Source organism: Pelodiscus sinensis, chromosome 15 (genome assembly GCF_052426305.1).
Source record: "Pelodiscus sinensis isolate ZL-2025 chromosome 15, ASM5242630v1, whole genome shotgun sequence".
NCBI lineage: Eukaryota > Metazoa > Chordata > Testudines > Trionychidae > Pelodiscus > Pelodiscus sinensis.
The window spans coordinates 16365121-16391975 of record NC_143066.1 but is presented as its reverse complement, the minus strand read 5'-3'; the positions used below and the strand labels follow the sequence as shown (position 1 = coordinate 16391975).

The 26855-nt window shown below is 43.2% G+C and overlaps 1 protein-coding gene across 5 annotated transcripts in view; it reads left to right on the top strand.

Moving 5' to 3' along the window:
- Nucleotides 1-26855, top strand: part of APOLTP (apolipoprotein lipid transfer particle homolog) — a 232974-nt gene that overhangs the window by 30359 nt on the left and 175760 nt on the right. For all 5 annotated transcript variants that reach the window (XM_075899317.2, XM_075899315.2, XM_075899314.2 and 2 more), the window contains exons 7-10: nt 558-747; nt 2971-3098; nt 22302-22405; nt 25132-25297. In XM_075899317.2, coding sequence (XP_075755432.2) covers nt 558-747; nt 2971-3098; nt 22302-22405; nt 25132-25297 — 588 coding nt within the window. The remainder of the gene's footprint in view (nt 1-557; nt 748-2970; nt 3099-22301; nt 22406-25131; nt 25298-26855) is intronic.

The following is a 26855-nucleotide window of genomic DNA, read 5'->3' as shown; positions in this document are numbered from 1 at the left end:
CTCATGGGTTGGATAATACTCCCCCCTCCCACCCAAATATATGATGCTTAATGAGGTTGTTTAAAACTAAGATTGGAGGGAAAAATAGAAAGCTGTGGATGAAAAAAGGCTTGTGAGCTAAGTGTCATGTTTTTGGAAAAATCACTAAAAGTTTTTTTAAACTTAAGGCTTTTCCAAGCACAAATCGGTGTTCATGTCTTTTTTTACAAATGCTAGTAACAGAAATAAGTTATCTAAACCTACGGTACCAGCCAGCTGTCAACCACTTGACATGAATGGCTTTTTGTTGCATTCAGACCTTTGCTGGCAAAGTAGACCTGGTAAAGTAGGTGCGTTATGGAATAAAATGAAATGAGTTAAGTTCATAATGAAAGTTGGTGCAAGTTTCATTTCAGAAAAGGGAAATGCAGATTGGAAACTGGGACCTTATCCCTCTCCAGTCTCCTCTGCTGCAACTCCTAGAATGACACAGACCTGGAGTCCTCTGTGAAGTCTGTGTTCCCCAGAATGGATTGTGTGAATGAAAAGAGTTTCTCTGAAATGTTTGTTTCTCTCAGTCACAGCAGCAGATCCTATCCTCCAGACTGGAATGCGCCCAGAGCTTTAAGGATGGAATCTTGACAGAAGCCAAATGCACTGAATCCAGTCTTGTCACGCCTTTCTCTAGGAAGGGCACTGGGGCAAAGACACAGACACAGTCCTCATTGAAACTCCTGCAAGTGGAAGCAGGGGTGTTATACAGTACAGGTGAGTTGATGTTTCCAGTAATAGCAAATTAAAGTGCTTTCCTGAGGAGTGGTGGGGAAAAAAAGTATTTATGTTGCCTCTTGCCTTCAGTCTGCTTGTAGGAACTCTCTTTGTACCAGATCTTTCCTTTCACGTGCTAAAAGGCATGGAATGGGATCTTGGGCTGTTGCCCATTGCCTGCTCTGGATCAGGGCCCTGAAGTTTTGTAGGCCTGGAAGAAAATGAGTTTCCAAAATGGTCAGGGTGGTATCCACACGTGACAGCTTGCAGATCTGATTTCCTCTTTGGATGACCTCTGCTCTGTGTCTTTCCCAACCCTTGACCTGCAGCACCAATTCAGGCCCTCAACAATGCACCTAGTCCCCATGCAGTGGCAAAGTGTGATGCTTAGCTTTCTCTAGTGTATGGTGCCTAAAATATCATATTTTCCAATGGACTTTAAAGGACTATACCAAACAGAGCTCCTGTTTCCATCAGTTTCTCATCTCCCTGGGCTTGTCTCCATTAGTAGAATGAATTTGGTGTAGTCAAAGGGAAGTTTGCCTGAGTAATGATTAAGGAGTGGATCTCTAAATGGTGAAACTTGTTATTTTGCTGGTTTGTATTTCTCTGTACATTATTTTTTAAATCCTAATTTCTCAGAATATTTATATGCTGACGTAAGATAAGATCCCCAGGGCTATGTCTACACTAGCGGGTTCTTGCAGAAGAACATCTTGTGCAAGGGTTCTTGTGCAAGAACACGTCCACACTACCAGAGCCGGATTAAGACTTTTAGAGGCCCTAAACACTGAAAAGATTATGGTGCCCCCATATGTAATTCAAAATAAAAACAATACTATACTGTAATATAAAATTTTATTTTTCGAAATGACACAAAACTGACATGTCTTCTGAAATTAAAATAGCTTCTTTCTAGATTTTCTGATTGCAAAATTCTGGAGACGTTCATCAAAGCTGACTTGACGAAGCACGTCCGCTTCCATACACAATAGGGAAAGTGAATCGAGTCTGTCCTGACATATTGTTGTTCTCTGAGGGTTTTATATTCTTTTCAGCTGAGAAAAAGAGCGTTCTGCGGCGTTCTGACTTTTCCCATGATGACAGCTTTGATGCTTTTTTTTGAAATATCGAAGTTTTTCAAAAAAAAATCTCTCTTTTTGGTGCCCCTGCTTTGCTGGTGCCCTAAGCATGTGCTTAGTCTGCTTATTGGATAATCCAGTCCTGCACACTACCATGTGCACAAGAGCATCCATGGCAGTGTGGATGCTCTCTTGTGCAAGAAAGCTCTGATGGCCATTTTAGCAATAGGGGTTTCTTGCACAAGAAACCCCAGCCGCGCGTCCACGCAGCCCTCTTGTGCAAGAGCTCTTGCGCAGGAGAGCTTAAACTTGTTAGAAAAGAGTGTACCTCTTGCTCAAGAATCCCTCTCTTCCCACACTTTACTGTAAATCTTCTTGCGCAAGAGCGGGCGGGCAGTGTGGACACTCTGTGGAAGAATGGTCATTCTTGCATAAGAACTCTCCAGTGTAGACATAGCCTAAGAGTTTACTGTATGCGTCCAAACATGTCTCTTTGGCACTCAGCATTCCAGTTGGGTTGACTGGGAGTTCAGAAGTGGAGGATTCGGCCATAAGCAGATGGGGCATGATGAAAACAGATGGGCAAGGTGTGAGGAGGAGCGTATGAAATGAACATGTGGTTTCTTTTTGTTCCATGTCTGTCTCGTTTGTTCCATATCTTTGAACAACTTTTTTTCTTGCTGGTTACATGCTCCTTCAGGCAATGTTCTTACACATGTGCTTAAATGTAAGTATGAGAATACATCTATTGATTTGAATGTAGCATCTTTATTAGAATGTTGCTGAACTGAAGCTGTAGATTTTGTCCTCACTGCTGAAAATAGGTGTGTTTTTACTGTAGTTTAACTAACACTTGTTAGCTGTCCTCTATACAATCCTAGTGGAGATAGTTTTTAATGTGAGCAGAGGGGCAGGGTCAGTGCTATAGTCTTCTGTATGGTTGGCCTTACTTAGCTTGCAAAACTACAGTGCCTACACTACACTAGCATTTTACACATTATTAATTATCCCTTCCACAGTAAAAACACACTTTTGGCAGTGAAGATGTAGCCTTGGTGCACACTATACCACTCTGGGATTTAGTATTAGTCACAGAAAATGGTCAATTGTTGCATGGTTAGTTTTTTGAATGTGTTTCTAGTGAACTCCAGTGATCTCTATGTGAGTAATCTGCTGTATGAACGAGAGGGAAATGAGAGGCCATCCACGGAAGAGGAGGTGGCTGAACTGGTGCGGAAGCTCTGCTTAGTACATGGCATGAGTTTTGAGGTAAGCCTTCTTCATACAACATCTGCCTCCTGTTCTTTAGAGGAGCAGGTGCTATGATGTGTTTCACACAAGTAATTCCTGACCCCCAGCAAGGCAGGTTAATATCCTAATGCTGTATCCCTTTTAATCCTGCCATAGGAACAAAGCCTTGATAGGAAGGGTGTGAACTCATTTGAGATTCAGGGGGCATAGGATGATTTTCTTTCTCATTGTCATTAGGGTTGTAGTAAGCACTGAAAGGTCCCAGGCCCAGCTGTGCTAGGTGCTGTATAAAAAGAGGAAAATATGATCAGTGCTGTGGAAAATTTGCAACCTAAGTTGAATAACAAACAGGATATAAGTAACAGCGACAAGATTACAATGATTCATAGGTCACTTATTGCACACCTTGATGGTTCCTTACAGATCATTTGACATATTTTTTAAATATAGAAAGTTGGCTATTCCTGACTGCTGCTCAACCTACCCAATTTTAACTCCTGTTGACTCCTTGCAAGGTTGCATTTCTGCCCCTGTCACAGGTTTCCTTTGTAACTCTGGATAAATTACTCAAGCTTTCTGTGTCCCACTTATTCATCTTCATATAAGCTTCATAATATTTCCCTCCCTTAGTCCCTGGAAGAATTAATTGCAGCGTGTGTGAGAGGCTCGACTACTATGGCAATGAGTCTCATTGTAAAGCTATATAGGGTTAAATAGCGGGGGTTTTTATAGTGGAGTTGCCCAGTGTTTTTCATAGGATTGTGTTCAGTGTTCATGGTCATGATACATGCTTTTAAATTGTTACAGAATTATTCATGACATGTGAAGGGGAAATCTCGCTCCCCTGGGGTACAGAGCCCCCAGAAGGGTCCGAGGCCGGAGGTCAAATCAGTGAGGCAGGAGAGAAACCTAGAAGGGAAAACTTTATGATGCATGCATGCAGGCTGTCACTTCCAAGAGTGAAGCAGCAGCCCTGACAGACAGATTCAGGTATCCTTTATACAGAATGCTTAGACAGTTCAGTTGTGGACTGTTCTTCTTTAACATATCAAAGTCTCAGCAGAAGTACTCTGAGACTTCTGTTCACCCCAGGAGTGCTAGAAGTAAGTTTTTACAGTACACAAAGGCACATGAGAACTTGAGTGGAGGAGTCTACAAGGCAAACTGTGACAAAGATAAGGGTTTACATGACAAATTGTGACAGACTAGGAGTATCCATGAACTTGAGATAGTCATTCGTAAGGGTCTTTGATTAGAGTTAATTTGATTCTCTCTGTTACAGGGAGAGAGGCCTGGAAAACTTTTTAACCCTTACAGCAGTTTTCTTTCAGAGAGTTTTGATTTCTGCACAGTCCCCCCTTAGACACAATTGGAGTTATTTGATTTTTCTCCCACACATGTGACAGGAAAGACTCAAATATCTGTTCATAATTCTAGTCTAATGTAACCATATTGCAATTACTGAGCAAATGCTAACTCACTTTTAAGCAATCATAGAAAGGTGACGGCAGTTTCTTTTGTTTGTTGCAAAATGTCTAGTTTCTTACATCACACAGCTGGAAAATGATGATTGTTCAGCATATTAAATAAAAATACAGATTTGGGCCACATTAATCTCTGGCATAATTCTTTTGCATTCATTTGAGCTATACCAGAGTTGAATTTTAGCTCAATTTGTTGTTTCAAAACTCTTTGGGGAGACAAAGAGGAGAGACGGTGGTGTGCTGTAGCTACCTTTCAAGTCAGTTCAGTGTGAGTTTCCACATGGTATGTAGCTGGGGACCCAAAGCCCAATGTTTGGATTATCAGTTAACATTGTTCAAAAACACAGGCTGCTGGGTCTGAGTAAAGTGATCTGGTGTCAAGAGACTCTTACAACCTCCAAGAATCTATACTATTATAAAAGGAGAGGCGTCCGTCTGTCACAGAGAACATTTGAGAATACATTGGAAGACTTGAGAAGTGGGGGTCTGGTTTGGGCACTCCAGTGGCCTAATGGCTTGGGCCTTAGTCTCCAGAATTTGGGGTTGTGGGTTCAAGTCTTGCCTCAGGAGCTACTGGGTAGCTCCCTCTAACTGAGGATAGTGAGGTGGATTACCAGCTTCACAGGGCTGGAGCTGATAAGGCTAAGCAGCTGACTGCAGGCAGCAGAGGGCCCCTGTGTTTTCCCCTTCAAGGGGCCATAATCTGTTAGCTATGATCCTACGCACCCCGGCCTCTCTGTTAGACTGGCATGGGTTAGTATCAGTGGGAAATGCAGAGAACATTGTGATGCCTTTCATGTAAGACACTGAGCTGTCAATAGATGATGTCAGATCATTACTAACCTGAGCTGACTTTATAGCAGTGACCTGAAAGAGAGAGGATCCATATCCCATTATCCTGCAGGTAAAATGTTTTGTTGACAATAAAAAAAGTGTTTCAAAGCAGAACAACAAGAACAAATAGATGTGGGAACAGAAGGCTGTGCTTGTTGCTTGAATGTTATTCATGTTAAACATACAGCAAGAGAAGCAGCATGGTGTAGACTAGGGGATAAGGCTGATCTGTGTGAAATACCTGGTTTGGCCACTGACCTGCTGTGTGACCTTGAAGAAGTCACTTGTGCCTCAGTTTCCCTTACCATCTTTTTTAGAATAACTCTTTGGAGCAGGGATTGTCTCAATTAATATGTGTATATAAAGATCTTAGAACAATGGGACCTTGGTCTCCATTGAGGGGCTCCAGATTATAGGGTTGGAAGAGACCTTTGGAGGTCATTGAGTCCAGTCCCCTGCTAAAATCAGGACCAACCCCAACTAACCATCCCAGTCAGGCCTTGGACAAACTGGGACTTAAAAACCTTTGTGGATGGAGATTCCATCATCTCCCTAGGTAACCCATTCTATGCTTCACCTCCCTCTTAGTGAAATAGTTTTCCTAATAGCTAACCTAGACCTCCCGCACTGTAACTTGAGACCATTACTCCTCATTCTGGCATCTGTCACCACTGAGAACAGCCTCTCTCCATCCTCTTTGAAACTCTCCTTTGAGTAGTTAAAGACTGCTATCAAATGCCCCCTCATTCTTCTCTTCGATGGGCTAAATAAGCCCAAATCCTCAGCCTCTCCTCATAAGTTAATTGCTGTAGCCCCCTAATAATTTTTGTTGCCCTCTAGATTCCAATGCATCCATAACCTTTCTGTAATGGGAGGGGGGCAGAATTGAACATGATACTCCAGATGTGGCCTCCCCAGTGCCAAATAAAGGGTGTTATGCTTAAACGATGCACACGAGATCTTTTATAGGGGAAAAGGCAGTACACCGCATTTATTGAGAATACAACAGCTGCATATGCTTTTCAATTACACACACACACGACATCATGCATGCACAGTTCTGCCAGATGATATCATGGTTATCAGTCCAGAGTCTGTGTCAATCTAGTGGCCAGCTAGATCGAGCACAGGGGGGAGCAGAGCCTTGTTGGTCGATCGATCCAATACTCTTCTCAAGACAGTGGCAGACGAACCCAAGTTCCATAGCAAAGCACCCTGCTTTTTATAATTCGTTTTCCTGTTGAAATCAATATATTCCACTGTGTCATTCTGTGACCGGAATGTTATCTTTTTGATGTGAGTGTTCCCAAAACATCTCTCCAAGGCTCATCCTATAATCAATTGTCCTTTCGGGGTGCTTGCTCCACTTTAAAGTCGTCAGTCTGCCAATTAGCCAATCTTCTTGTCAGTAGGGGGTATACATCGATGGTTATAGATGGCTCCTCTGCAGTCAGGTTATCTGTCCTCTGGCCTTTGCCCACTCTTGCTAACCCCCTTTCTTTGGCCATCTGGTTCTAAGCAACATAACTTTGCATCTTATCTCGACACATTCACACTCCTCTCACACACATGAGCAATGTTACAAGGACTTTCGAGGTTACAGATCTGCAATTGTAAATCAAGCAATTAAGGCTTTGGCCTTGCACATTAGCAGAATTCTTCTAATCTTATTAACACAGCCACAATACCCAGAATCATTTTTCTACTTTAGGACATTTACCAAACTTCAGAACAAAGAAAATAGACCTTCAACTGAAAGGACTTAATTTGAAAATGTTAAATGTATGTTAATATATATACCTTATATTACTAAACCTAAAATAAGAAATATAAAAAGAATAAAACTTTCAATTCTAACAAGGGGAATAATCAGTTCCCTAGGTCTGCTGGCAATGCTCCGACTAATGTACCAGCTTGATACCAACCGCCAACCAGATACTGAGTGTTGATCTCTACCCATTGAGCCCAACCTTGTGGCCAGCTTTCTATCCAGCTTATAGTCCATTTATCCAATCCATACTACTTTAAGTTGTTTGCAATAATATTGTAGCAAACCGTATCAAAAACTATCAAATGCAACTAGAATACAATCAGCAACATTTGGGTTGAAATGTAACCCTGGAAAGCAAAACCTTCTGGCTCACTTAAGCCCAATTAACCCCCAGTTCTGTCCCCCACCCTCCATAGATGAGGAGGGTCCCTGGTAAAAGGGGGGGGGGGGGTTGAATGGAAGGCATGTGTACTGCCCAGAAGTTGTGGTGCCTGCTCTGCAGGGGATTGCTGCCTGTTGTTTTAATATAAGTCTATAAACTCTTGTCTGGAAAGTGGACCTCTCAGTCAGTAGTTGGTTCTGGGCAGTGGTTAATGAGATGACAGGGTGAGTATAAGTGTTTGTTCTGTGTGGCATGAGACTCAGGGGAAAGGGCTGGGGAAAGAGGTCACAGTTACCGCAACTGGAACATGGGGTCTCCAAGTCAATCGTGCTATGTTACAAACTCACCAGTTACTCCTAGCCTATTAGCTGACCATGATAGTTTGACCCTTGTATCACAGACCAACACAGGACAGTGAGTAAGGGCAGGCCTGGAGTGAAGGAAGGAAGAACTGCCTGGATCTCCCTTGGAATGATAGAAAGCTCCCTTTTTGAGTATTAGGTAGTTTGCTTCCCATTTAGCTGAATAGCAGGGAGCCAAGTGTGGCTAGTAGAGCTATAAAAGTAAACCTCCAAGTGATTTATTTTATATGTGTTGGCCCTTAAAAAAGGGAATGTGTGATGACATTTAAGAACAGATTATAAGGCTCTGTGCAGTTTGGAAAATGTCGTAATGCTGCCACCTTGGCCCCCGGAAGCTATTTCAAATAAGATGTGGAGCCTTTTTAAAATATAGAATCCAGAATAACATGTCTGCTAGGGAATGTCAGTTAATTTTCGCAGTAGCAGTTTGTCATGTGTTTCTCCAAAAAGTCACACTGACTTCTTGTATGGGAGACTTGTTTTGTAGATTGCTAAGATTAGCACAAGAAGCTGTTGTCTGTTCAGTTGCCCAAAAGAGAGTTAAATTATTCATAATATGTATGTCCCAACGCTGGAGACAATTGGTTGTCAGTTGTTTTCAGTGTTCCATGGGACTCCTGTGTGACAAGAAGATTCAAATGAGGGTCTGCGTTATTCCTATATCCCTTTTTTGTTTTTCATTCACCTCATTCCAACCACGAAAATGTCTTCTGGGCCAGGAAGGGAGTTATGGGAATTGTCATGGCGTTGTCTGGGAGACTGATTCCTTGGCATCCATGTGTCACTTATTTGTCTCTCTGTTGTCTGGCTCTGAATGAGGCAAGATTACCCATTTTGTTCAGGAAACAAAAACATGAATAAATAGAGGAAAATCCCCCACAGCAGAGAACAGTGAGAAAGAGGAGGGGGGATTGTCACTCCCCAGGAAGCTGAGGGTTTTTAAAATGCCATTATGAGAATGAATTGAATTTCAGTGCAGATGAAGATTAGCTAATGGACCATTAACAGAACAAGCACAGAATAAAAAAAATCAAAGAAAGGAGAGACGCAACAGTCACTTTCAGAGACATTTACAGTGAGGCTTTGCTGCAGCTTCTGTAGGGCCTCTATTAAAGCTGTGGGACTGGATTGACAGATCTTGAGAACACAGCCTTTTAGTCATCAAACAGGTGCAGCCTGGCACAGCTGCACTGTTACAGCCCCCAGCCATGCCAGCTTTGACCTGTTTGGATGACCCCTGGGATCCAGAGGTTAGTTCTCCATCCCCATTCATTCCTTGGACTCACACCTAAAGTGTTCAGAAGAGTTGCTAATTAGTATCAAGTGCGGTGGTTTGGACGCGTGTGTGCAGTGAGCTGATCTCATGGCTTTTGACTCTACGGAGCAAAGCTGAATCCTTCACTGATACCCAGATGTTGGAAGAGAAAAGGAGCTGGGGAGATAGTATAGATTTTTTCTTTTCGCTAAGTTCTTTTAGCAAGGTCCAGTTCCATATCTCCTGGGCTTGTCAGTACTTACTCTTAGTGCACAGTTGGCCTCAGTTATGAACAGAAAACTTCACATAGAATGCTTAGGAGGCAGAAATGGAACAGTCACCAGGTGGAGGGAGAGTGCCATGGGAAAGGATGCAACAAGCTCCACCATAAATCTCCCTGCAGGAAGGGCAGAGTGCTGGCCCTGTCTGACTCCCCCTATCTGATGAGCACTGACCAGTGGAGCCCCAGCCTGTGTCCCTGCTGCCCCTTATCCCCTGCCCCTGCCTTGTGCTGCCTGCTTCTTCCCTACATGACCTGCCCCCTCCTTGCTCATCTGTGCTTCCTCCCTGCTCATCTCCAAATGACTTGCTGTGTGATGCAGATGGAAGTAAAATATGGCTTGTGGATTGCAGATTGGATGATGTGTTGAGCCTGGAAGATGTGGATCAGATGCTGTGATGGATAGGAGGCGTGCTGGCCTTTTCTGAACATCCCAGCATTCAGCAACAAAAGGGTTAAATTCAGGTAGCTAGATGGTGTTGGCAGGGAGCCAGGAGAGCCTAGGGGAAAGCATTAAGATTTGAAATGAAGGAAACCCTGCTTACTTTTTATTCTTTGTGTGAGTTTAACCCAAGAGCTGGGGGAACAAGATGAATTGAACCAGGTAGAACTACCATGCCTACAAAGAAAACTGGGCATGGATATTGACTGGACCTTGAAGCGAGGATCTGTAAGTAGATAGGGAATAGCTATTTACATGCAGTCAGGTTGTTTTCTTTGTTTTGTTGTTTGTTTAAACTTCTCTATGCTAAGTCCATGTCCCACTCTTCCCTGTACACTGTACTCCAAGCTATAATCCAGGGAGAGAATTTCTCTGTTTTTAAATTGTTCTTTTTTCAGTTGCTTTAAAAAACCCTAGCAATGAAGTATGCTTTGTCAAATATATCTTTTTGTTTTGTTAATAAAATCACCTTTTTTAAGGCGATGATTTGATTCTTGTGTCCTGTGTATGCATGCCTAAGACTGAGAGTCAGCTATCAGAGATTACAGATTGTTTTCTCTTTTTAGTCAAGCTTTCTTATATTAGAATAGCTTAGGATTCCAAGCTCCAAGTACTTCTTCCTGGGTTCAAGAAGAAAGGGGTTTTACTCTTGATGGTGGCATCCTATCTCCCAAGGCCAGGAAATCTGTGACCTTGGAGAGCTTTTAAGCAGAATCTTATAGAGGCAAGGTATTTTTAAGGTCACCTTCTGCACCTAGAGTACCAGAGTGGGGAACAGCCTTGACAGATATGGATCCACATTTTAGTATCCATGCAGGGCTCTACTCATGATCCCATTATCTTCATTTTATGAGTGGTTTCCCCATTTTACTCAGTAAGAATTTAGTCAATATATATACAAGTAAAGTTTGACTATTTATCTGTCTTGGGTAATTATATGGCTCCCATTACAATAGTGATGAATGCAGGGATTTCTCTACACCTCCTCAATGAGGGTGTGGCCTCTCTCCCCCAAATTTCCCCAGTGGTCAACTAGTTACATGCCGTGTTGCCAACTTAGGCATTGGTTGGGAATTTGAATTGAAATTGAAACATCAATACACACCTTAAAAACATACACAGTATATGATGAATTTCTACCTGAAAAAGTATAATAGGTTTGAAAAGTATGAACAAAGACTATCTGTCCCACACTGTGTGTTTTGTTTTGTTTTGTTTTGTTTTGTTTTGTTTTGTTTTGTTTTGTTTTGTTTTGTTTTGACAATGTTGGCACATTCGTTTCAGGAATGTTGGCCAAACTAGTAATGGGCCAGGGGAGAGGGGAAGGCTTTTGGCCCTGACTGTATTTGCATGAATTCACCTACTGGGTCTAGATATGCAGCCGGCAGAGCTCTGCTGCCCACATGGTCAATTTTGGCTGGTGTTGGATTACAAATAATTTTAGGATTGAATTAGAGGTCATGAAACGTTATCTTTATTGTATGAGTAAAGGACAGCTGAACTGTACTTAGCCTGTCCTGACTGAGGGGCTCACCCTCAGGGCTTAATTTTTACCAGGGCTGAACCTCTGGGTTGGCAGTTCGTAGCTCTGGGACTGATCTGCTTGCTGCATCAGTTATGAAAATAAAATAATAAAAAAACACCCTTGCCTGAATCCTGGCACCTCTTTCATCACAAATGAAGCACTGGCCACCCTCAGATGAATTATAGTCAATAAGCAAGAGGTTTGGATAGCAGATCTCAGTATGGAGTGGGGAGGACAGGAGTTTGCTTGGTGGTGTGGTCTGAGCCTAGGATTCACAGGCTCTATTTGACTTGCTCCTTTCCTCATATGGAAGCTTTTCCATACCCCCTAATCATTTTAGCTGCCCTTTTCCAACTCCAGTATATCTTTTTTGAGATGGGGTGACCAGAACTGCACACAGTATTTAAGATGTGGGCATACTATGGATTTGTGTAATAAATGTGGAGGAGCTTAATTTTCCAGACACATCAGCAAAGCCAATGCTGACAAACTATGTGAAAAGGCTACAAAACACCAATCCTCTCGACTGCATTGACATGCAGAAAGCCTTATAAGCCAGTCATTGTCCAAGCCAATATAAGAAGTATGGAACAAGGCTGTTAAAAATGCTGGAGACAGTTTATTCAAACAAACACGGCTGTCACATCATACTTGCTCTTTAAGCAAGAGATACCACATACCACAAACTAGAGGCCAGTATTAAGTGCATTGTCACTTGTTAATCCTGAAATTGGTTCCGATGAAGACAGCAAATGCTTTGTATCTTTCTGCAAGAAATTCAGTTAACTGGTTAAAAGCATGCAGTGCAACAGTGAAAGACTCAGCAATTGAAAAAGTGAAGAACTCTCTCAGCACATTCATAAAATGTCCATGTGTGGCTGATGAATGCACTGATGCAAATGGGTGTGAAGTCACCTATGTTTGTGATAGGTCAGTAGATGAATTTCTAGATGTTCACGTTACAGAAGACATGACACATCAGCTGCATCTGACAAGCCACATCTTAGAAGAGTTAAATGCTTGTAAACTGAACCCTAAAAAGATGGGGATTGTGCATTTGGTGGAGCTGCAAACTTCTCTGGAAGACATAGTGAAGTACAAACTTTGCTCAGAAAAGAGTAATTCTAAACTTTTCAAAAGGCACTTAAAAAGCTATACATTTAATTGTCTTCACTATACTCTCTTTTTAGCAAAAAGACTTAATTTAACCTCTTGGAAAATACAGAAGATACACAGCAACTGAGGTTCAAATTAGTCCAACCTAGGAAAACCCATTGGCTTTCTCATGAGCAATCCTTGACTGTTGTCTTAAAACTACAGACTGGACCTCCCTGGTCTGGCATCCTCAGGACCTGACCAGTCCCAAACAAAGGAGATTTGTGGGACCAGGGGAGGTCTTTCCCCTCATGGCCCATGATGAGCCGTTGCCCCTGGCTAGGGCTCCAGCTTGGCCCTGTGGCTACCTGCCCATCTGTGGTTGCCTGGGTCAGACATCTGGCTAGGGCTGGAGATTCCTGGCCACCCCTGCCAGGGCCGGAGCTCTGCAGCTGGGGCTGGTCTCTTGCTACCACCTGGCCCCTGGGGCCAGAACTCTCTGCTGCCCTGCCTGCCCATCTGCCCACCTCCCCAATATGGGGCTCCCCCTGCTATGCTCCTGCCACACTCCTGCAGCCAGACCTCCCTACACCTGGGCTCTGTGGTCCAGGAACATCCATGGTCTAGCTGGATGTTCACAGAATACAAGTGCAAAGTTCAGAGAATACATTAAACAATGCCATCCAGGCATCTGCTACAATAGTACTGGACCTCTGTCCAGCAAATACAGAAGATACACAGCAACTGAGGTTCAAATTGGCTCATTCAGAGAGAGATCCTTTGAAAATGTACTGGAAGAAGCAAAGACTTCAGTTCAGAAGTTGACTAATTAGGGCACGTATATTTACTTTGTCAAACACTTCTTGTCGTCTTCACATAATGAGTGAATTACACAAACTTGATTCTTGCAGATCTATACCACCAGCTTCTGCATTCTATCAAAGTCTATCGAAGCTTTTAGACATGTCTGTCATATAAAACACCAACACTGGAGTGGAGTGAGGCATGACCTGCAAAGAGACTGCTGTGTGATCGGAACACACCAGAGAATTTGAACACAGAGAGGAATATAATATGATCAACAAAGGAAGATTTAGCTTCATCTTCTTTTTTATAATCACTAGCAGTTCAATCTAGTTTGTGCAGTGTTTTCTGGGGTGAAAGAAGCAGGAATTTATCTCTTGTTACTCCCAGTCACAATAGCTACAGACAGTTAAACCTCCTTTCTCCTCATTCAATAGAATTTTATGTTCTGAAAGAAATTGCCTTCTGTATTATCATGAACATATTATGAAGTACTGGATACATGAGAAACCAGCAAAAATGAATGCACTGCATTTGAGAAGCTCATTAACAGTTGTGCAAAATTGCAACAAGAAACCAAGAAGGATGTAGATACTGTACTCCATGGCAGGTTTATATAGAAAAATTTAATTCCAATGATGACTTAAAAACATAAATTAAATCTAATAAAATTATTGTGAAACATTTTTCAGTTTTTACTATGGTACTACACAGTCCAACTTTGTCCTGACAGTCTAACCCCTCATTGGTCCTCGCTCCCCCATCACACCCTTTTGAACAGCTGTCCCTAATTTCAGTTCCTGGAAAAAACTGGATGAGGGAACAATCTTTAGCATATTTACCCTCTCAACACCTCTATGAGGTAGGGAGCTATTGTTTTCCACATTTTACAGATGAGAAACAAGCAGAGAGGGCCTAAAAATGACTTGCCTGTGGTTACCCAGGAAATCTGTGCTTATACTGGGACTTAACCCCAGTTCTGCACAAATCCTAGGTTAATACCCAACCAACTGGATCATGTTCCCTCTCTATTCCCACAGCTGATGTGAATTCAACAGCATTGAGCTTGTTATACATCAGTACTTAACTTGGCTCAGAAATACAAATATTCTTTCACTGCTTCGCTACAGGATGCAATGGTCTTTTTTAACCTTGATGTTAGGTGTTGAGACAGGGTAGTCAAGTAGCTATTTATTTTTTCTCTTACACACACCTCAAGAAATTTTGTAATTCTAGCAAAAACATAAAAAATATTTTCCCCTCTTTGACAACATAAATATTAGAATGTATTTGAAATCAGGAGGTAATGTAATAAGCTACAAAGTGAAGAGCTGTTTAGTTTTTTCCAGATAAAATATTTTTATTGACATTAAATACAAGCACTTACTCTGTTTAAAGCTTATTTGTTGCCAACTACTAGAGCTTATAAAGTCCCAGGGGAATTTGATTTGAGAATGTGTTCAGCTTGATTATTAGTATACTAGCCAATTAGCCTGTCATAAAATTGGATTTTCAGGTCTTCTCTCCTGAGCTCTCTCACTCTGTCTCTCTCTCTTCCTACTGCCTCCACCCCCCTTAGCTCTCCTCCGTCTCCTGCCTCTCTCTCTGTCTCTTTCTTTCTCTTCCCCTCCTCCTCCTGCCTCTCTCTCCCCTCTGTCTCTCCCCACCCTCCTTCCCCTTCCTCCCCGCCGTGGCACTTGGCTGAGTGCTGCCTGCTCAGCCGGGCTGCTGTGAGGGAGGGGGGCAGGGCGGTGACGTACATGGCTGGGGCCGGGGCTGTGTACATCACTGCCCTCCCTTCCCCTCCCACCCCGGGGGAGCCCAAACAGCCCCTTGCACTGCTGGCTCCCCCGGCGGCCTGGCTGAGGGGCGCAGCACTCAGCTGAGTGCCACAGTGGGAGGGGAAAGGGGGCGGTGATGTACATGGCCCCGCCCCCTGGCTGTGTACGTCACCGCCCTGCCCTCTTCCCCTCCCTCCGTGGCAGCTTGGCTGAGTGTTGCGCACTAAGCCGGGCCGCCGCAGGGGAGGAGGGGCGGGGCAGTGACGTACACGGCCAGGGGGCGGGGCTGTCTATGTCACCGCCCCCGTCCCGCAGCAGCCCGGCTAAGGGGCACACCACTCAGCACCACAGTGGGAGGAGAAAGGGGGGCTGGTGACGTACAGGGCCCCGCCCCCTGGCCGTGTACATCACCGCCCCGCCCCCCTTCCTGTCCCACCGGGCCCACCTGAGCAGCGCTCAGCTGGGCCCCAGTGGGGGAGCAAGCAGTGGCAAGCGGCCCGTGGCTGCACGCCCCCCCCCACTAGGTCTGTTTCCCGCCCCCCTCCTCCCATCCAGCCCCATGGCCCCCGATCCATGGCTCCCGATCGCCCCCCAGCTCTGCTTCCCCTCCCTGCGTGGTGCCCCGCCCTGCCTCCTTTCCCCTCCCTCCCCCTCTGTGGCGCGCTGCGCTGCTCCCAGCTCAGCGGCGCTCCCGCTGGGCCCCAGCAGGGGAGCAAGCAGCGGCAAGCGGCCCTTTGGAGTCCATGCTCCCAAACGGCCGCTTGCTGCCCCGGGCCCAGCTGAGCGGCTATCAATCACCCACCATAGTGGTTGTTGAAGTGTTACTGTGGCAAGGTAGTGGCAAGGTGTGGGGGAGAAGGGGGCAGAGTAGGCATTGCTATGGAAGCTACTGTGAGTGGGGGTTATTTTTAGGAAGCTGGGGAGCTTGAGGTGTCATTGTGTTTGGGGACCTTACTGTGGGGTAAGGCAGTGGGATGTCACAAGACCGTAAATGTGTGAACTGTGGGGCCTGCCACTGTGCTGGCCGGGGTGCTGTGTGGGCAAGGCTTATGTGGTTGTTTGTGAGCTGGGGCTGCCTTGCGGTCCCGGGGCTCTGGTTCAGAGAGCGAGGGGGGCAGTGACTCACCAGCAGCCTCCACTCTTTCTTTGCCACAGGCAGTGTGGTGGTGTGGCCCCGCCCATGACTTTATTTTTCAGTGCCACGGTGGGAGGCGAACTGGGGCGGGGGCGTGCTGGCAGCTCCAGGCCCCGCTCTCTGGCCATGTACAGTGCCCCCGCCCCCCTTCCCTTCCACCGCAAGCTCCCACGCGGCACTCGCCCCCCTTCCTCTGGGCCCCCCCATCCTCTGCTCCAGCCCCACAGCCCCCGATCCCTCCCTCCCCCCAGCTCTGCTTCCCGCCTCCCTTCCAGCCAGCCCCGACCCCCTTCCCCTCCCTCCGTGGTGCCCCGCCTCCTTCCCCTCCTTCCCTGGCATGCTCAGCTAGGGTCCAAGCTCCCCATGCTCCCCGACCGGGACCCAGCTGAGCGACGCTACTATATATATGATGGGCTTTATGTAAGTATGGTTTCCTTTTATCCGGTACTGTTAGCATGCTGCTCCTGAATTACATAGTTCTCTCTTCTGCGTACTTATTTACTATTGAAAAATGAAGATGTCCTAGATGTCTTTCTTAAATTTAACATGTATTAGGAAAAGAGCTTCCTTGACTTGAAGATGAGTGTTGAAATGAAGTTAACTTGGTCTGTTTAGGCCCCTGCATTATCACTGCTTGGATCATTTTCCCAATCTCCTGACAAGGTTGCTTTAGACTCTGGTCAGCAGCTTTTGAGTGTTTCTCATACCCTCCCTCTTCATCAAAGAACTAATGCCCTGAGTCAGCAAGCTATTGCAGGATGTGCATATCCCAGTGAAGTCAGTGGCAGTAAAGCACCATCTTAAAACTCATATGTATTTGCCAAACAGAGGTGGGATTAAACACATGCTTAAATGCTTTGCTAAATTGGGGACTATATAGTACGCAGGGCCAAATTAACTCTTCTGTAGGCCCAGGGCTATTAGATTGTGTGGGGCCCCTGTGTACAAGTCTTTTTCCTAATTGAAAACAAAATGATCACTATTATGGCATTGAAGCTATTATCATTATGCTAAACTTGTCTTTTAAGTACCATAAACCATTCTGTGGTAACATTTTCATCTTAATATGTGTCTAATACAGTTAAGTTAATTCAAAATGGTCTAATTTGTATCTTAGAACTGCTGTTATTGTCATTTTTTTCTGGGAGGGAATTTAGATGCAGGAAGGAACCCCGGTTGGGGCAGTGTTGGGGTGTAGGTCTGGGTAAGGGGTGGCCTGGACTTCGCTATTGACTGGCAGAAGCTGCCAGATTGACCAGCTGATTGTGGTCAATGAATTGGTGACCATTACGGATTTATTTTTGTAGGGTCCCCCTTAGCCCAGGGCCCTGGGCTACAGCTCCTAAAGCCCCACGTCAATCTGGCCCTGAGAGTACCAGTAGTTGAAGCTAGTGGGATTAAGGATGTTAAGGACTAGTTGACTAGTCGATTATCCAATAAGCAAATGCTTATTGGATGCTTATAGTTTGAGTTGACTGGGGGTGGGGGGAGAGGGAGTACTTCAAAACGGTAGTGCCGCATGGAGCCTGGGCTGCCACTTTGAAACTCTGTGGCGATGTTTCAAAGGACAGTGCGGCACAGCTCTTAGATTAAAGGAAACAGCAACAGCAAAAAAGAGATACACTAAAGCCTCCAAGAGACAGAACAGTGTGGGTGAAGGGGCACATCTCTTTCACACTGACTATAGCATCTTTGAGGATAGAAAATGGCCATCCATGTGCCCCAGCTCAGGACAGCGTTTTAGCACTGTGCTTTACAGAATTTCCAAATTGCAGGAAATTTAATTTTTAGATGTCTTTTCTAACCTACAGCCTCTCTCCGAGTTACGAACAAGTTACGGACCAAACACTTGGCCGTAACTCAGGCTGTTCGTAACTCGGACCCCATTGAGTTACACGCGACCGTGCTATTCGTAAGCGCGGGTCGTGTTCGTAACTTGGGGACCACCTTTACGAACGCTCCATGGGAGCTTTGGTCGTAAGTGCAAACAGTCATAACTCGACCGTTCGCAACTCGGGGAGCGGCTGTACATTTAATCAAAATAGAGATGTTCCCTTGGAAAGATTTGATTATGAAGATATGGTATCTTGTGATGGAAAAGTGTTCCATCAGAAAAAAATGGACCAGTTTCACAAATGATAAGGAGAACTACAGATAAACATTTGCTTTTTCTCATATTTTTCCTTCTTAAAAATGTCACAGTTGAGTTGGTCAAAATGAACTGATAGATTCCAAAATAAGTTGCATCAGGAGTAAACATAGAATGAAGAGGACTGAAAAACTTTATTTAGAAAATGTTTTGTTCAGAGCACAACTTACCACACCCTGAAGGAGGCACCTGACTGGGGGAAGAAACCATTGGCGAGGAAAGAGAGGCCTGACTAGCAACAGATGAGCCCATAATTGGATACACAATACTATGATTGTTCTTGGAAAGCATAGCTGACTGCAAAAACTGGCCAGCTGCAACAGATCTGCTTGTTTAGTTAATCTTGTTTCCAGCATCAGGCTTTAGAGAGCGAAAGGTAGTGCCAAAAGTGCAGTATACATCATCCAAAGGGGCTTAGGGAAGAGCAGCCTTTCACTCTTTATTAATGTATTGTGGACTTGCACAGTCTAGTATGGTCACTTTGCTTTTCAGAGCCTCCTCCGAACTGGAAAGCTTGATTTAGTTCCAAATCAACATTAGTTTCCACTTGCTATATATTCATGGGGCAATGAATACTAAAAGTTCAATTTAGGCCCAAATTTTAACATTTTTAAATAAATTGACATGAAATAAATGCTTAGAGTTTTGCTAACTTACTTCATAGAAGAGAGACGTAACTCATTTAATAAGTCATTAAGATAAATGACGACTTGAATAAGCACGTGAAGTATCCTATGATACTATACTTTACCACAATACAAACCATACAACAATGATCCTAGAATCTGCAGTCCTGGAGCATCACCCCCATTATTCAGAAGCTGTGTACTAGGTATAGGTGCTGTATGTAAGAATTATGTGTGGCTTGAAAGCTTGTCTCTCAGATTCTGCTTGTCTCCATCAGAAATTTGTCCAATAAAGGATATTACTTCACCTACCTTGTCTCTCTAATATCCTCGGACCAACATGGCTATCAAAACACTGCAAACAGGTGCCATGCAAACACAGAACAAAAGAATGGTTCATGCTCCAAATCATACCCAGTAACACTGGCAGTGATTTGCATTGTGGAAATGCCTTAAGGCCCTTAACTGTGACTGGCAGGTAGGAAGCATGCAGACAGAGTTAGAGACTGTCTCCTTTCTGAAGAGACTACTATCTAAACCATGGGTTCCCAAACTGCGGGGCATGCAACCCTAGAGGGGTGTGAAGAAATTCCAGGGGGGGCACGAGGTGACTCAGCTTCCCTCCCCCCATCAAGTTTTGCTGCCTTGTTCAGTTCTTTTTTTCCTTTTTTTTTTTGCTCAAGTTTTGCTGTTATTTTGTGGTGTGTATGTGAGGGTTTTTCAAAAAAGGGGGGCATGATGCCAAAAAGTTTGGGAACCACTATCTAAACAAAAAGATAGATGGGAATACGAGGGGAGTCAGAAACACAGAGAACAGGGGAGGCCAAAGATTACAGGAGAACAGCAAAATAGAGACAATGGATTTCAGGAAGGCAGATTTTGGTAAGCTCAGAGAGCTGATAGGCAAGGTCCCATGGGAATCAAGACCGAGGGGAAAAACAACTGAGGAGAGTTGGCAGTTTTTCAAAGGGACGTTATTAAGGACCCAAAAGCAAGCTATTCTGCTGTGTCGGAAAGATAGAAAATATGGCAAAAGACCGCCTTGGCTTAACCACGAGATCTTGCATGATCTAAAAATAAAAAAGGAGTCATATAAAAAATGGAAAGTAGGACAAATTACAAAGGATGAATATAGACAAACAACACAGGAATGCAGGGGCAAGATTAGAAAGGCAAAGGCACAAAATGAGCTCAAACTAGCTACGGGAATAAAGGGAAATGAGAAGACTTTTATAAATATATTAGAAGCAAGAGGAAGACCAAGGACAGGGTAGGCCCACAGGTCAGTGAGGAGGGAGAAACAGTAACAGGAAACTTGGAAATAGCAGAGATGCTTAATGACTTCTTTGTTTCGGTCTTCACCGAGAAGTCTGAAGGAATGCCTAACATAGTGAATGCTAGTGGGAAAGGGGTAGGTTTAGAAGATAAAATAAAAAAAGAACAAGTTAAAAATCACTTAGAAAAGTTAGATGCCTGCAAGTCACCAGGGCCTGATGAAATGCATCCTAGAATACTCAAGGAGCGGATAGAGGGGGTATCTGAGCCTCTAGCTATCATCTTTGGAAAATCATGGGAGACAGAAGAGATTCCAGAAGACTGGAAAAGGGCAAATATAGTGCCCATTTATAAAAAGAGAAATAAGAACAACCCAGGAAACTACAGACCAGTTAGTTTAACTTCTGTGCCAGGGAAGATAATGGAGCAAGTAATTAAGGAAATAATCTGTAAACACTTGGAAGGTGGCAAGGTGATAGGGAACAGCCAGCATGGATTTGTAAAGAACAAATCATGTCAAACCAATCTGATAGCTTTCTTTGATAGGATAATGAGTCTTGTGAATAAAGGAGAAGAGGTGGATGTGGTATACCTATACTTTAGTAAGGCGTTTGATACAGTCTCACATGATATGCTTATCAATAAACTAGGCAAATACAATTTAGATGGGGCTACTATAAGGTGGGTGCGTAACTCAGGGAGTAGTTATTGACGGTTCACAATCCTGCTGGAAAGGTGTAACAAGTGGGGTTCCTCAGGGGTCTGTTTTGTAACCAGCTCAGTTTAATATCTTCATCAACGATTTAGATATTGGCATAGAAAGTACACATATTAAGTTTGCAGATGATACCAAACTAGGAGGGGTTGCGACTAATCTGAAGGATAGGGTCATAATTCAAAATGATCTGGACAAATTGGAGAAATGGTCTGAGGTAAACAGGATGAAGTTTAATAAAGACAAATGCCAAATGCTCCACTTAGGAAGGAACAATCAGTTTCACACATACACAATGGGAAGTGACTGTCTAGGAAGGAGTATGGCAGAAAGGGATCTAGGGGTTATAGTGGATCACCAGCTGAATATGAGTCAGCAGTGTGATGCTGTTGCAAAAAAAGCAAACATGATGCTAGGATGCATTAACTGGTGTGTTGTGAGCAAGACACGAGAAGTCATTTTTCTGCTCTACTCTGAGCTGGGTAGGCCTCAGTTAGAGTACTGTGTCCAGTTCTGGGCACCGCATTTAAAGAAAGATGTGGAGAAATTGGAGAGGGTCCAGAGAAGAGCAAGAAGAATGATGAAAGGTCTAGAGAACATGACCTATGAAGGAAGGCTGAAAGAATTGGGTTTGTTTAGTTTAGAAAAGAGAAGATTGAGGGGGGGCTATGATAGCAGTTTTCAGGTATCTAAAAGGGTGTCATAAGGAGGAGGGAGAAAACTTGTTCATCTTGGCCTCTGAGGATAGAACAAGAAGCAATGGACTTAAACTGCAGCAAAGGAGGTTTAGGTTGGACATTAGGAAAAAGTTCCTAACTGTCGGGGTAGTCAAACACTGGAATAAATTGCCCAAGGAGGTTGTGGAATCCCCATCTTTGGAGATATTTAAGAATAAGTTAGATAAATGTCTTTCAGGGATGGTCTAGATAGTATTTGGTCCTGCCATGAGGGCAGGGGGCTGGACTCGATGACCTCTCAAGGTCCCTTCCAGTACTAGTATTCTATGATTCTGTGATACACTGCAGGCTCAGTGGGGCTATGTCTACACTACAGGTTTTTTTTGGCAGAAGATATGCAAATGAAGCATTCATTAGCATATGTTGCACTTTCATTTGCATATCCTCTTCCAATCCTTTTTGCAGAAGAGGTTTTGCCATTAAAAAGCCCCATGTAGATGGGGCCATTTGTTGAAAAAAAAAAAACCCCTGTAGCCTGGCTGAGCTAAGTCCTAGTCTAGTGTCCTGCACACCAAGCCATGCCTCCTCTTGACTCCTATATAACCTGTACTGTCCTCCTTTATTTCTAGACTGCAGACCTCTTCATGACTCTGGTGTTTGAGCTTCGAAGTCTCTCTGCTGAGGCTTTAATAGGCCTTTGGCGCAGATCTTCATTTAAATGCAGGGACAACTGGTAAGACCCATTTCATGGTTATTAGCTGTATTCTTTTATGGTGGACAAATGTATGTCCTTTCCCTTTATTTTGATTGTATCCTATGCCAAAATAGTAGTGTGAAGTTCTGCTCTGCTGTACTATGGGGCTCTCACAGTAGTGACAGAAAATGATGTCCCCCTTCACGCATGCATCTCGATAACTATCCAAGGCAGGCATCAGAAGGTATCCAAGCAATTCCAGGACCCACTTCCCACAAAGCCAGGTGATTTTTTTGGTAGAATACAGTGGTAAGTGCACAAGAAGACTTGTATTGCTCTCCAAGTAAAAGGAATCTTCTGGCTACTATTTGAAATAAGCTTCTCAGACCGTAAGTGGGAAAGCCCTGCTGTGGGTCAGTTATGTGTTTTGAGATGTGCTTTCAGATGGGATCAATGGTCTTGTATTTAAGATTTTGGATTAAGTCTCAGGAGGTCTGAGTTCTCTGACCAGCTTTTCTACAGTCTTCCTGGACTCCTTAGTCAAGTCCCTGGGCTCTATTTCCCCATCTGTAAAACAGGGATAACAATACTTCCTCTTCTCCCATTCTTTGTGGCTTATTTGTTTAGACTGTAAGTGCTTCAGGGCAGGGAAGGTCTGTTACAAGGTGATGTGACAGCCATTTCAGGAACAATACCAAAGGGAAAAAGCTCAGATCATGCATCCACCCTCTTTGATATAAATCAAGATTTATGTTGCTAGGCACCTACCATAATGGGAAAAAATATAGAAAATCCCGGTAGGGAAAATCCCACTGGGGATATAGTGAACTTTCCAATGTGGAATAAATTAGAAGTGTCAGCTGCTCCTGATGTGCTTAATTAGAGAAACAAATCTTGACTGATGTTCACCAAAGCTGATCAATTTGTGATGCATCCTTTGATGGTTGGTCCCCAGGTTAACAGGGCCACCTGTGCAGGAAACAATAACTGGTGGAGTGTAGGATGTGACTTTTCTGTGTGTGTTTGAGGATTTCTCTGCACTCTGGAAGTCCAGCTGTTTTTGTTTAGTTCTCTGTGTGTTGTGCTTCTAAAACATTGGATCAGTCTTGACATTTTTGCAAGACCAAATAAATCATTTTGGTTCAATTTTTATGCATCTTGTCCATCTTGCATTCCACTTCAGTTAGTATAAATTAAATGTTCTGGAAATTATTCATATGGTAACTATAGATATAAGAAATAATTCTTTAAAGCAAGGAGAATTCTATCTTGGTGAAATCAGGAATACCTGGACATTGTCAAATTACTATTGTTATGGGAGCATTAAAACATTCTGAGGCCTGGTCTAATGCATGGTAAGTACCAAACAGATGCTTAACCCAACATGATCAAACCTTCTGAGGTTGTAAAATTGGTTTAGTGGAGATTTTACTTTAAAAAAAGTTTTCTTATGGAATTTCTGCCACTTCCTTCCTTCAATCTTATCAGAAATACCATGAGAATAGCAAAGGAAAGTGAAAAATTAATTTTAAAAGTGAACAGAACTTTTGGGATCTTTTTGGCAAAAGTTTTGGTCTGTTCTTAATTGATCCAACCCAAAATTATATCCTTCCTAACGGAATGTCCTTTCACCAACAATGCTGACTTTGTACACGGACGGTCAAAACTCCTTTTCCAGCCTTTCCAAAACTGAATAAAAAAGCCTCAACCATTGTCCACAAAAATTTGGTTGAAAATGCTTCCCCGGTTTTGCATGAAGAAACTTAGATGGAAACTATTTCCTTGGTATAATCTAGAGTTAGGCCTCAACCACAGCATTTAGATCAAGATCCAAACATCTCTGATATTGGGGATGGTTCAAATCTGAGGGTTTGGGTCTTTGTTAAAGCTCAGTATTATACTGTTGAGGTCAAAAAAATTGTCTTTTTAACTTGAGTAAGAGTGGGATCAGGCCTATAATCTTGTTTTTTCTTCCTTTTCCAACAGTGTGGGCTTTCCTAGTAAATACAAGAAACAGGCAGTTAATGTGCTTTCAGGCCAACTTATTATCTAGCTTCATTTAAACAAGACTAAATTTTCCAAATAGCTCTTCTGGATTTGTGACAATGGTTCACTTGATTTCACTTGATATAAAATTGGAAAATTGACATTAATGCTACATTAGTTATAAGAAAAACCTTAAATCACTTAATTTCACTCTTGCTGACAAATAGCTACATTACTCTTCACAGAAAAATCATAACTGCACCTCATCTTCTGCCCACTGTAATCTCCGGCCTTATCTATGTGGGAAAGTCTAGCTACACCAGGATAACTCGCTGTGTGGACATTCTTCTTCTACTACACAAATGCCTTTTTCACTTTAGTTTTAAACTTCTTTCCAAGTGATGCAATTTTGAACCACAGACTAATGATTTGAGACATTTCAGTCTTTCGGTGCCCAATTTGAGACATCTTAGAGGGACCTGTTTTTGAGAGAGGGACAGTGTGTCCTTTCTTGAAAATCAAATCCCTTGAGGAGGCACAAAAACTTGGGATGCCCAGAATTATTAGTCAAATTTAAATTTCTTGGCCTGGGAAGATGCACCCATTGAAATCCATGCCAAACCTGACCTTTTGTAGAGTCAGGATCTGGCCCTGAGTTTGTTAGGATGCTTAGAAGGAAATAAAAACCCACAGAGTCCCAGGAAGACAGAAGGCAAATATTCCTTGACTGTTAGGTACTTCCATTTGTTATGTTTTGATGCTTTTCTGTTATGTTTCAGGCAGCCATTAGTAGATGCTCTCCCATCCTGTGCTACAGAGGCCTGTGTTGTCCTGATGAAAGAAATTATTGTTGCAAAAGAAGTGGAGGAAGACAAAATGGAATCTTTCCTTTGGTCATTGCCATTCATTCCTGAGCCCACCGCAAGCATGATCAACACTCTCGCTGTGAGCAGGCTAGTTTTTTGGCCTTTAGACTAACTAGTTTCACTCGCATTCAGATTTATATAAAACCCCATGTCTGGAGGTGGTTTTAGTGGTGTGTACTGGGAATGGACTGAAACTGCTAACTCATTTCATATAAGACTCAACAGAGGGTACAAACAGCCTGTAGTTACTAGGGTTTGATTTGAACTGGCAGCTGAGAGTGGGAAGGGAAGAGACTAAACTGGCCCCTGGAAGGTGCTCTCTGCCCATTAAGATAGAGGTTCAAAAGTAGTTCAGTGTGAGGAAGCTGCTATTATAGCACATTCTGCTGTCCTTAGTTTTGGATAGAGAGCCTCATTCCCCAGTGCTGTCAATTCAGCACTCCTACACAGGTATTATAACATCCCCAGACATTTCAGGCCTACAGCTGCTTTTCAGATTGTTTATTGATTATATGTGCTATACATTTTTATAGTGTGTTTTTACCCTAAGGTAATGTGCAATGCAGTCCCCTCTCCTATGTGGATTATAATGTACACCATGCATTTCAGATCAGAATGGTATTTGTCACCTTTCATGTATCATTTCCTGAGATTAAGAGGAAAGAATACAAGGAATTTTACATACACAGAGGGTGCTAATGCTCAATGGCTTTTACATTTGCACATGCCATCTTCTTTAGGCATCACTTTCTGTAGGACACTATTATTGAAACTGCTGTAAATTAGCTTTTTTTTAGTGATTGGAGGACCTCAAAAGTTTGGTTCAGTTTGTGCACTTATCCGAAGAAGTAAACACATTTCCTGCATATGCAAAATTGAGCTCAGGATTGAGCAAAACGAGCAAACTGGAAATATGTTTGCAAGATTCCAAGTACCTCCTACATCAGTGCAGACTGGAATGAACAACCTATCTTGTAATATTTCCACTCTGGGGTCATGCATAGATGTGTGTGTCTGTAAAAAGGAGAGAGAGCTATTACAGCACTTTGGATAATGCTCAGTTTTCTCATGTTGTGGGATTTTTTTTTAGTGACTGGAAAACTAGGTAATAACAAAATGTGGGATAAAATAAATAGCAGACTAAATTCCGACTGAGATACAAAATGTTCCAAACTTATTTGTAAGAAAAATGTCTATTTTTCCACAGCTTTTGCAGGGAATGGAAAAACAAAGGAAGGGAGGCAATGGGACATGTATACTCTTAAGTATTTCTCGCCATCTGACATTTTCCGTCACTCATTTAGTTAGTACATACAACTCCCATGGGATTTATTCCAGTTTTCAGCTATAATAAATCACAAATACCCTGGGCTATGTCTAGACTGCAAGCCTCTTTTGAAAGAGGCTCTTTCGAAAGATACTTTCGAAAGAGCCTCTTTCTAAAGAGAGCGTCTAGACTGCACGCGGAATTTCGAAAAAGCAAGCCGCTTTTTCGAAAGAAAGCACCCAGTGAGTCTGGATGCTCTCTTTCTAAAAAGCCTGTTTGCTTTCAAGAACGCCTTCTTTCGAAAGAGCACTTTCGAAAGAAGGCGTTCTTCCTCGTGGAATTAGGTTTACCACCGTCGAAAGAAAAGCCG